At 47.2% G+C, this 12,169-nt stretch overlaps 1 protein-coding gene across 1 annotated transcript in view; it reads right to left on the bottom strand.

Moving 5' to 3' along the window:
• Nucleotides 1-901: 901 nt before the first annotated feature.
• The window catches only part of CRYL1 (crystallin lambda 1), a 109,604-nt gene continuing 98,336 nt past the window's right edge, over nt 902-12,169 (bottom strand). Inside the window, exons 6-8 of the mRNA XM_012809513.2 lie at nt 7,189-7,294; nt 1,753-1,859; nt 902-1,414 (exon numbers count right to left, since the gene is read on the bottom strand). Of these exons, the coding sequence (XP_012664967.2) occupies nt 1,301-1,414; nt 1,753-1,859; nt 7,189-7,294 (327 nt within the window). The 3' untranslated portion in view covers nt 902-1,300. The remainder of the gene's footprint in view (nt 1,415-1,752; nt 1,860-7,188; nt 7,295-12,169) is intronic.

The raw sequence follows: 12,169 nt of genomic DNA, 5'->3' as shown, positions 1-12,169 counted from the left end.
ATCACTGTGTTCCCCTTGGCCTCCTCACCAGAGCCCCTCTCCACCTTGGTGGGAAGCCCCCCTTCCAGAACCTCCAGCCCCTTCCCCCACTCGGCCTCTGCCAGGAGGGGCTGGCTGCCTTTACCTGTTCCCAAGCTCCTCACTGGCCACCTCCTGGAGGCCTTCTGGGGTACACCGGGGAGGAGCTGGCCATGCTTCCCTGCATGCAGGACTCCTCTGGAGCACCAGTCCTGTGTGATGCTTGTGTTGTCTTCCCATGACTTTAAAAGGCAGAAGCTGCATGTGCAATGCTTGGCACATGACAGCCACTCATCGTGCTGTGACAATGAATGTGATGAGTCTGTGTGCACATGTCAGACAAGACCACCACCTCCACATGGCTCAGTGGGGATCCTGCCTCTAACACAAGAGCCCTGGCCCTAAGGCATCTCCCTACCAGGTAGAGCTGTCTCCTTAAAGGCTGGCAGCTATCAGGGGAACCTTCTCTGGCATTGGGTGATCAAAGTCACTGTGATTCATGTGGCCACAGAGATGAGGGTACCTGTGCTGTTACTTCCAGAGTATTTAGGGAACTAGAGCATTTAGGAAAAGGCCTCACATCAAAGAAAGCCGATGATGGAATGTCAGACGCAATAACACCTTTCCTATAGAACTTTGGCTCTTTTGCTTTGCTACAGATGTGGCAGTGTCAAAAGGCTGGGAGTGGATGGCGTTTCCCACACACCATCTGACCACAGAGCCACGGGGCACTGCGGCTCCTACTCTGGGAAACATTGGCCCAAACTGCTGGATTTTAGCTGAATGACAAAGGACCCAGAGCAAAGTGACTCTGAAATATAGCAGCCATCAGGATGGACAGACTTTCTCAGGAAGAAGCAGAACAAGAACGTCTTTATGGGATTATAAGCTTTATTCAGAATAATCATTAACAAAATCAAAGTAGTTGCCTCATAAATGCAAGACCAGAGAGTACTCAGAAAGAGATCAGAAAATAATTATGGATATATTCTGTCATAGGTTCAAATGAAACTACGATCACTGGCGATAAAATATAGCCACATGTAATCATGCTGAACATAAAAGGTGATAATCCTCAAACTTTGCCAGGTGGCAGGAAATCCACAACTCTCAGAACCCAAGTGCTGCTGCAACATCCAAGCCCCGGGCTAAGATCCAAAGTAACTGAGACCACCTGGCCCAGCCCAGCAGCTCCGAATCTGTCAGAAGATCTGATTAAGGGCTCCTAATTTCCCCACATAGGACTTCCAACAAGAGGAGTGGCAGTCACATTACAAGACAATCACTGGGGCTGCATCTGACTTTTCAGCTTGGAGAGTCGCATGAGGCACTCGTCCCTCCACTGCCTTCTGGCAGCTAAGTGCTCTGGGTCATCAGGAACCTTCCTGCACAGGGCCTGGGAGGAGCAAGAGGAGACAGAGCAGCATGAAGATGTTCCTATTTCTGGACACAGCTCATAAATTGCTTTCAAAGACCAAAGGGACTCAATCCTCAATTATCATAAGCTTTCTTCCAAACCTTTAGAGACCTCAGTCCCTGGGAGGTAAGTCAGGATAAATTACTGGTTCACTTGTCATAGTGCTCTTAAGATGTTCTGGTGACATGATGGAACCATGCACAGACAAGGTTAGGAGTGAAGAACCATCAATTTCAAGGGCCAAGATTCTGGCTACAAGTGAAGGCCCACCAACGGCAGGCCTGTGCCTGCATGCTTCTCTGCAGGGGGTCTCATACCTGGTTAACCAGCTCAGCCGTGGCCCTGGAAAACTCTGGTATGGGTCCAAAAGTCTTTAGGACACGTTTCATGCCTTCACTGTATCTGTCACAGTAGCTTAACGTACCTGAAATTGTAAGAAAGCAAGAATCCACAATGTCAGCAAGAATATCCCATAACTCCAAATTAAAATTTGTTCAGAGGGTTTCGTGCTGGGCTCAGGTTAACTACATCCTTCTCCTCCTATGGATAAAGCCCAGACAGGCCCGCCAGCTGCCTTTGGTCCATTTCCAACATCTTTCACAATCACAAAGACTCAGCAGTGGGTGGGTTGGCTTCATACAGTAACCAGGGAACAGATGAAACTGCAGACTTTGTCGCGATCTGGACTTGGCTATCCCCTACCCCACAAAGACTGTGTATGATTAACCTAAACTAAAAGCAATCTATGCTGGGCAGCGCCTGTGGCTCATATACGGGAGGTGGCAGGTTCAAACCCAGCCCCCAGCCCAAAACTGCAAAAACAACAACAACAACAAAAAAGCAATCTATGCTGCATGTTCTCAAAAAACAAAAGAAAGGAAAGGAAAAAGACAAATACCTTTTGGGCTTGGTTTTGATTGACCTACACAGACATTAAAGCCTAAATTAACTGGGTTCCAATTTTGTTTCAAACAGTTTTCCTCCTCCTCTCTGTGTGCAAAAATTCCCTGAGAAATTATTTTGAAGGGTAAAAAAAATTCAAACATATAAAGTTGTGTGACAGTAGCACCTGCAACTAACTGGTGGATACTCTCTTTTGAAAAGAAGAGGTTTCATTTAGAAAACGTTAACTTGGCAATGCAGAATTGCTAAGGCTCCCTAAATGTCCCAGCACTGGCTCCTGATCGCAGATGGCTCAGCAATTCTGGAGAAGAGAACAGCCATACCTTGGTCTCCCTTCAGAAACTGCTTACTTCACATTTTCTAGTTGTTTATTCAAACTAAGAATGACAAATCTAGACACAAATATAGTCTATTCCTTTTAGGGTAGGGGACAGAGACACAAGAACTAAGTTGAATAGAAAGTGAGCAGGTTCCCCAGCTGCTTGTCCCCCCACCTATGGAAAAGTGACAGCTCTCCTGAGGTCCCCTGAGGATTTGAGATTCCCCTCAGTCCCCTCCCCACCACCTGAGCAGCAGCTATAGGCCACAGATTCGATCCATGCACCACCCTTCCCTCTGGATTACTTTGCATTCTCAAACAAGTGTTCACCTTTCACTCTTCTGTGAACTCATTCACATCTCTGAAGGGCTTTCTAGAACTTTCTTTCCCTATTGCCTTTTATCAGATTCATAGAGTTGTATAGGAACATTTAACAAAACAGAAGACAGCGTGGCAGAACTCTTTACAGTACAATTCATAATCTCTCCTAAATTGTTTAGGAAACCTATTAAAATTTCTATCTTAACAGTGGGCATGGTGGCATGCACCTGTAGCCCCATACTTGGGAGGCTGAGGCAGGAGGACTGCTTGAGTCCAGGAGTTTGAGGCCAGCCTGGGCAAAACAGCAAGACCCATCTCAAAAAACAAATCAAAAATTTCTTATGTTAACATAGACTTTGGACTCTTGGAAAGAAGAGCCCTTCTGTTTGTGGTGAGGTGAGGATGAGAGGCCATACCACCTGTTCACGGTGATGCATGTGTGGCCTCCCGGTGCTCCAAACATAGGGAGTGCACAGTGGTGTGGACTCAGGACCTGAATCTGCCTTATTATTTACAACCAAGTCCCAGTAAATTTATGACTGTGACTTATTTGCAACACCTCCCCTTCTATTTAGAGAGGTGTTATTTTCAACAATAATTTTGGCTTTTCTATACCAGGAGAGGTGAACTGAGTGGGAATGACTCCTACATTCTAATTTAGACAGAAATGGGAAAATGTAGCACACCCACTTCCCCTATCTATTCCAACCTGGCCTTCCCATATTTTCCCTTTATGCTTCCACACCCCTTCAAGCGCTGTTCCCCCAATTCTAACCCTGGTAGAATTTAGCTTTTTAGAAGACAAAGAACATAATTTCTTAAGGGATTCTTATGTAGAAAAAGAAAAAAATAAATGGATAAAAGAATTGATTCCCATGAGATTAGATTTGGCTTATCTTGCTGCTTCCTAACTTGGGATTCTTCAGCTGTGAGCCCCAAGGATGAGGCACTGGGTTTCCAGAGCCTCAGCCTACCTGAGGTCCTACTTGAAGGCTGGACACCTTCAAGCTCCCATTTGTGGAGTAGGGACCTGGGATAGCCTTGACCTGACAGGGGGACACACCTGCTGGGAGACCCTCTGGATGTTCAGTTTCTTGAGGAATCCTAATTGCTACCCACGCTGGAGGAATCTGGTTTGCACACAGCTTATGAGCCCCCACCTCCTAATTCACCCGCATTTAAGAGACAGGGTTTCCCAGACCTCATTAAGGAAGATGAAAAGACCTCAAAGCACAGGGGAGCATTATCTAAGTGCTCAGGACTGAATTCCTACCTGAGGGGGGACTCATCTGGGGTCCCTAACTTGCCACATCTCAGCCTCATCAGCCCAGCTGTTTCCACTGCAAACAACAGCTGCCCACAAAGGAACCAAACCACCAGGTATAGGAACCTCTATTAAAAAAAGACAAGTGTCTACACATAAGAGGAAATTGGTGAGATAAAATGGTAAGTAAACATCCTCTTCCCCTGGAGGTGATTTCCAAGGGCGGCCAGATTCTGAGATATCCTCATTAAGCAGAACAAAACACAGAGGGGCCCAAACAGCCCCCAGGGGATGAGATGAAGCGTTCTCACTGCCCACTTGCCAGTCTAAAGCTTACCCAAGACATAAACCAGGCAGTGAAGCTCCAGGTACCCGGCTCTAGGGGTTCCTCTCCTCCACAGAAAAAAATGCCCTCATCTGTATTCATCCTGTATTTCTCTCTCATGCACTTGTGAATCTTTGGGGGACAATAAAAAAAAAATCTAGGAAACTAGTAAGTTAAAATGACAAAACTCTATATGAAGACAACATTTATTAAGGACTAAATAAATGTGGTTCAATCTCACATCACCTCTGTGAGGTAGTCACTACTGTGTCTCCATTTCACAGATGGGGAAACTGAGGTGCACTGAACTTAAGTATTTTACCCAAGCTCTTGGGTGGGAGAGCCAGGGAAGGGGCCAGGTCGACTGACTCCACTGGCCAGTACCAGTATTCTGAGTGCTTGTCCTTAGCGGGTGCTTTTAAAAAGTTGCCAAAAGGCAAAGCAAGCACGTTGGCCTCCTGTTTCCTAGGAACTATTTTCATAGATTGAAAAAGAATTCTAAAATATTTGAACTAGTTCTAGATAAATGATAGCTTTTTAAAACTAATAAGCACCCTTCACCTGAGATGCTGGCTTTATGTAAACAATATCAGAAAAAAGAAAAATTCTCCCAACTCCAATCTTGATCTATTCTGGGTGACACTGTGAGGAATAATGAACGTTTCCATGGTTCTCAGCCAGATCTTATAACTGTCTAGCTCTGGTCTTTGGAATGCTCTGAAGTGGAAAACTACATCCGTCCAGCACGATCATATTAAGCCAATTAGGTTTTCTTATCATACCTGCTGTGTTTGAAACTATTACGGGCCCCCATCCTGCCGGCTACCTCACTTGATTCTTGAGTTTCTGGTTTCATTGGCTTCTGTTTCTATTTGTTTGAAAGTCAAAGCTGTTCTCAGTTCTCTCCCTATCGATTTCTCACAATACCTCAATTATCTTATTTTTCTCAAGGGAAAAAAAAAAAAAGAAAAACTTGGTGGTTAACAGGCAGAGTCTGTATACATTTCAAATGCCTAAATATCCTCACCACTTGTAAGGTTCTGGTTAAAAACCATTGGAATTATCCGAGGCTTTATGTAATGATACTTCAAAACTCATTTTGCTTGTGTGAGGGCCCCTTGTCCACATGGGGCCCTCTGGTCAGTGGTCATCCTTGCTGGCACCTTCAGGTGCTCTTGGCAGAGTTCAATGGTCAGGTGACTCACAGTGGTGGGTGGGAGGCATCTGTAGGGCACACATGGCCAGTCCACTCAGGAAGTCACATGTGCACTTCCTGTGTGCGGGAACATGCCTAGCAAAATGTCCTGAATTCTTCAGGACTGGGAGGTATATTTCATTTACTGTGGAAGTTGATGGTGTAGAATTACAGAACTGAAGTCAACCAACAAGAGGTTGACCAACACCTCCCTCACTGTATGAGTTTCCTCTCAACATCTGAATGTCCCACAGGCAGGTAACCAGGCTGCACAGGGCATCCCTCCCTCTGGATATCAGTCCAGTTACTAGAAAGTTCCCCCTGCCCGGTACTGAGCCGAAGTCCGTCTGCCTGCCAGCAGGGTCTCTTGCTCCAGTTCCACTCTCACAAAAGATGCCGATAGGGTGGCACCTGTGGCTCAAAGGAGTAGGGTACCAGCCCCATATACCAGAGGTGGTGGGTTCAAACCTGGCCCCAGCCAAAAATTTCAAAAAAAAAGACATGGACGGACAGGTAGGTGTCCACAGACTCCTCTGGTCACCTTTTTCCGGATAAGTCCAAGTTTCTCAATATTCTCTGTTAAAATGCTCCATGTTCTTTCTCCTTCGACATGTTTTCCAGGTTAGGATTACTAATTTACATAACTGTAGAAGTTATGATAACACAGAAAAGCAGGGGACATATTTCTAGATTTTTATACATAGCTTTTGAAATTTATCTTATGATATAGTTTTGTTGCTTGGTTTTTCAAATGAAGTTCTTTTTCGATTGCTTAAAATCCAGTTGATGGAATTTCATTCTTGGAAGCCTCTCGTCCTTCAAGCTGTCCATATTCTGGCTCAGACCTACTCCCCCCGCTAGGCCTGCTGGAGGTGGCTTCTGGGCAGAAGTCTGGCCTGCCCCACCCCAGTTCCCTGCCTATGGAATCACCTTCTTCAGGGTTCCCTGGGCTTCTGGAAAGGGAAGGGAAACCTGGGGCTCAACCAATTGACTTAGAAGCTGCTCACATTTAGGCAGAAGATATATCCAGCAGAGGTTCCCATGGGTTAAGTCAGCCAGCACTCCTGTCTTTTTTTCCTGCCTCTGTAAAGAATTTCCTCATCTTCCTTAGGAAAATACAACTTTCCCTTCTGCAAGGCTGGATGACATGCCATGAAGTCTCTTAATGGCTCTGCCTCTCTTCCTTTGAGCTGTCACCTGAGCATTCTCAGTACACGGAGCCCTGAGCTACACAAATTAAGTGTGGATTTACACCTCCATACAGAGCTGTGTGGCCCAGCCGCATCTGTGAGTTAGAAGGACCAACTATCATCTCCTACAGATGCTGCTGTCTCTGTTCAGTCATAAGCAAAGGCAAATTTGACTACTTAGAAGACCCACAGGAACACTAAATAGCACAGACCCCCATCTCAGCCCCTCAGCATACCTTCTGCGTTGAGATGCATTGTCTCCAGGGGACCGATGAACGCATATCGCATGCCCAGCCCTTCTGACATGACCAGGTCAAGGTCGACAGGAGACACTACTCCTTCCTACACGGAGAAGATGGGGGCACAGAAATGAGTTTCTTTACAAAGACAATTTCGTTACTATAACTTCCATTCCAACTCCTTCAGAGCAGGATCCCAAAAATACTCTCCCAAGCACTAAACAGGTTAAATATCCCTTACCTGCAATGCTTGAAACTAGAACCATCTCGGGGGTACAGACATTTCTCAGATTTGAGAATATCTGCACCCACATAATGAGATATTGTGGGGATGAAGTCCAAGTCTAAACATGAAATTCATTTGTTTCATACACACCTTGCCCACAGAGCCTGAACATATTTTTATACAATATTTTCATTTTTGCACATGAAACAAAGTTTCTATACACTGAACTGTCAGAAATCAAACGTGTCACTATCTCACATTGGCACTCAGAAAGTTTCAGATTTGGGAGCATTCTGGATTTTGAATTTGGGATACACAACCTGTGAGAGTACTTTGATTAAGTTTCATGTGACAAGACTATAATATATAAAGGGGACCTGAGAGACTATTTTGTGAAATGGCCAAACAATTCACTTGTTTCCTCCCTGCAAACTCCAGGTGTGACATCAGCTCTTCCTACCTCCTCCTACAGCCTGAGGACCACCAGTAGCTGCAGGGACGCAGAGAGGAGGCAGCACAGGAGGGACAAGGGAGGGGGCTTTCTGGACACCTGTGCGGGATGCGGGGATGAGATCAGCGCCATCGCAGAAGCAGGAGGGCACTCTCCAGGCTTCCTCTCCTATGAGTCCCGCCTCGCTCAGCTTTTAGTGAGTTTGTAGAAAGTGACATTTTTGATGAAATGCCGCTTAGACCCATGGGTTAGTTTGCTAGGACGGGGCCCTAAATGTGAATTGTAAAGCAAGAGGCAAGTCCTGTGATGAGGTTAGATGTCTAGTTGGCACCCATGTTACTTGGCTTCACATCGATTTGGGGATGAAGCAGGAATTCAGTGCCGGTTTAATCTCTCCAGAGGGTATTTTCCCCATCAGGAGGGCAGACTTGAGGAAAGCTGTCAGGTTCTCCCATTGCCTTTGTACAGGTCAGACAGGCAGTGTTTCCCAGGGATCTGCCACTATAGGTCTATCTGCTTAGCACTGTGGGGACAGAGAAGCTCCCACCCCGCCAGGCCTGCCATCCGCAAGTGGCCATTAACCACCATTGGCATTCCTGGTGGCCCAGTCCCCCTGCTCCTGCTGCCAGCCACAAGCCCAGGCAGGTAGCCCACCACATACATCTCCTTCACTTGGGCTACAGGTGAAGCCTCTGCCTTTCCCTGGAAGGGCTGCCTGCTGGCCTAGGGGAGGCCCTATGGTGTGCCTGGAGGAGCCCCTGGCTTGCAGTAAGCCCCTGCTTGTGCTGATGACTTGTGGGGCATCCCATTTACAAGCCCCCAAAGGCCACTGCTAAAAGGGTCACCCAAGAAGCTGAGCAGAAAGGGGGTTTGTTATACCCCCACTGTGGTCTCCAGTGCATGTGGTGGTTCGGTCACCTGAGTTCACCTGCAGAAAGCTGATGGTAAGGTGAGTGCAGAGGACGGAGCCCAATAACCAAGATGAAGATGGAACCACATGGCCATGTGGGCAGGTACAACATACCATGACCGAGGAACTCCCTCTGAAAGAACCACTTCCACTTAGTTTTGGCTGCATGTGAGAGACAACCAGATGAAGCTGTGCACAGCCATAGCACAGCTTTGCAGCGGTTCTCAACCTGTGGGTTGCGACCCCTTTGTAAAATGAAAATATATCAGGGCATTAGGAAGGTTGAGAACCACTGGTTTAGAGGATGATTCTAAAGCACGGCGCACTGGCCTTCCCCGCCCAGCCTCTGCCCTCCTACCTGACAGACATCCTGCCTTCTGCCGTCACGTGTAAGGCTGGGCGTCCATATGTATATTCCTCAGCAACAGTCTCCTTTTACCCAGCTCTAACCTCCTGGTAAATGGAGTCGTGTGACCCGCCTCCATCTCTGGACATCCTGTTTTCAAGATTCACTGTGTGTAGCTGTAGTTTATCCATCTCCTACATGTATGAGAATTAGTCTGCTTATCCATCCTACTGTTTATGAACATTCAGGCAGTTTCCAGCTGCAGGCTCTGTAGACAGGGCAGCGTGGACACACTCACACGTGGCCAGTGGACCTGGCTGTGGCTGAGAGCAGCCACCTTCCTCCTTGTCAGACAATGCTGAACTGTGCTCCGAGGTGGGACTAGGTCCCCTGCCTCCAGCACTGTGTGGAAGAGTTCCTGTCATTCCATCTACTCTCCAACACTTAGCATCTTCAGGCTTGCAAAATTCTGCTAATCTGGTAGGGCACAGTGGTCTATCTTATTATAGTTCTAAATCATCGCACCATGTGTTCATCTGGACTGCTCAGGAGAGCAAATTAACTTGTCCAGTTCACTCATGTGCTGACAAGGTGGCCTCCTTTCACTTCTGACAGTAAACTATACGGGGAGGATGTACCGCCGTGGAGGAAATCATCTACAGAAGCCTCCGTGATGGCTAGAATCTCCGAGAAGCTGACATTCACCCGCAGGCATCCTGCCTTCCTCTCCCTGCGCAGTGAGCTCCTGTGGCAAGAGGGGCCCTGGCCATTGCTCTAGGCTGCCTGAAGGCCATGGCTGCAGCGGTCCTGCACCCCATGGGGTCCAGAATGCTGAGAAAGCTTGGTAGCTGGGGCAGCCCCACAGACACCTCCCCCCATCCTTGGTTTCCAGGTTAACATTCCAACAACCCAAAGTTTCCATTTTAGCAAACTGTGAAGGGTATAGATGTGGAAGTCAGTGTGACTTGGCTTGGCCCTTTTTTCCTAGAATTGTGTTTAATATTTTAAGAGCTGATTTTTAAAGAAACATTTTAGGTTTTCAAAATTCCCAAAAGGCAAGCTACCCAAGAGTGGCTAATTTTTGATTTGCAAGCACGGAGCTAAGAGCACTCAGCTGATGCCTCAGTGGGGTTCTCCGCCCTGCCCTGCAATGTGCGTGCGGGGAGACACACTCGCTCCAAGGCCGTGCACTGTCCTCTCTGTCCCAGTTCATCTAGACAATGGCTCCTGACTTTCATTAGTTACCATTCACCAGTAGAATGAGTTAGAAAAAGGAAGAAAGTTTTTGTCTTCCCTTCCTCATTCCTCCTTTCTGATACGTTTTCAATTTCTGAAGGCCATTTCTCAAGGCTTGAGTTTTTACTAAATAGTTCAAACTCGAGAAAGAAAGGACCCCAGATCACTTAGCTGTGAGGCTGACAGACTAGGATTTCATGGCGGTTGCTGAGGCAACATTTCTCCTGGCTGCACACAGCAGGGAGCTAGAGGTTTCCCATTCAGGATATTTTGGAGCTCAAGTTGCCTAATTTTGCCATTGAGCTCAATTCCACTCAAAGCCCAGTGACATCTGTGACCTGATATTATCATAACAATGACAATAAATAATCAGCAGGCAGGACAGGACAGGCGGACACAGTGCTCAGAAACGCTGGACTGACGAACACTTCCTTGGAAAAGGTGGGGTGCCCCACACCTGTCTGGAGATTGGAACCCTACCCTAGACATACTTTCGTGGGTCAGGTAACATTTGTCACTGTAGCTCTCACTACCTCCTCCATTTTGAGGAAAATTCTCAAGTCACACAAACAAAGAAAAGCCCCATGTGGTTAAAAAGTCTTAAAAAGTCATACAGAGCAATGAGCACTAAGAACACTGGAAGCTCCTGTCCCAAAAAAATCACTGGGTGAGGATGGACTTGTTGAGGGCTCCTTGGCTGGGAAATTTCTTGCCTCCTCTACTTTCTTAGTTAAAATCTGAGACTCAATTTGGTGCCAGCCACATACACCTGAGTTGGTGGGTTCGAATCCAGCCCAGGCCCACCAAACAACAATGACGGTTGCAACCAAAAAATAGCCGGGCATTGTGGTGGGCGCCTATAGTCCCAGCTATTTGGGAGGCAGAGGCAGAAGAATCACTTGAGCCCAGGAGTTGGAGGTTGCTGTGAGCTGTGATGCTACAGCACTCTACCCAGGGCAATAGCTTAAGGCTCTGTCAAAAACAAAACAAAACAAAAACCTGAGACTCATCACAGACAACTAGCAATATGCACGTGGCTTGGGCAGAGACTGTACCCCGTGTGCTGGGGTTGGTGCTGCGCTGGGAGCAACCTCAAGGCTCCTGCCTGAAGTATTTGACTACCATAATACAGCATAGGTGTCATCAAAGGTGAAGGGTGTAAGGGGCAGGGTCGTACCAGAGAGACAGAGCTGACAGGACACACGGCTACACAACACTCATTTCAAGGAACCATCCTGTGTGCTTGTGGGGCTGCCAAGTCTATCGTCCACAGGATAGGCCTGCAGACAAGCAGGCAGCTTTGGCAGGAGCCAACCCTGTAGTCACAGGTGGAATTTTTCCCTCCTCAGGGAGACCTCAGTTCTTCATTTAAGGCCTTATAAGACATCTTCCCAGCCACACTGATTCTGTGAGTGGCTGAGTGGGTGTCCTGCCCAGCAAGCTGACCCTCTCCGGGAGAGACACCCCAGGTATCTTGGCTCTGGATCTTTTGTTTGCTTGTGGGGTAGGGAGAAGCGAGGCAGGACACGTCCAGTGATTAACAGCAGGAGCAGGTCACAGGGGGCCCTGATGATTGCTCCTGTCTTTCAGTCAGACTTGGAAGGTGGGGAAGGCAGGTGGGGTCCTGCCTGGTCAAGGCACATGATTTTTGATGTGTGGTCCCCTGTAACAATTCCTTCTACTGACCACCAACCACCCAGAATAATCTTTCCTTCTAATCATCCCATTCCTACAAAAAACATGAATAAAAAAATGAAGTGTATGTTTCTGTTTTCCTTTGCATTCCTCATTTTTTTTTAATTTCTAGAT

Source organism: Otolemur garnettii, unplaced genomic scaffold (genome assembly GCF_000181295.1).
Source record: "Otolemur garnettii isolate 467f Iridium unplaced genomic scaffold, OtoGar3 scaffold00106, whole genome shotgun sequence".
Lineage (NCBI taxonomy): Eukaryota > Metazoa > Chordata > Mammalia > Primates > Galagidae > Otolemur > Otolemur garnettii.
The sequence above is the reverse complement of the archived record's forward strand: the minus strand, read 5'-3'. Positions and strand labels throughout refer to the sequence as shown.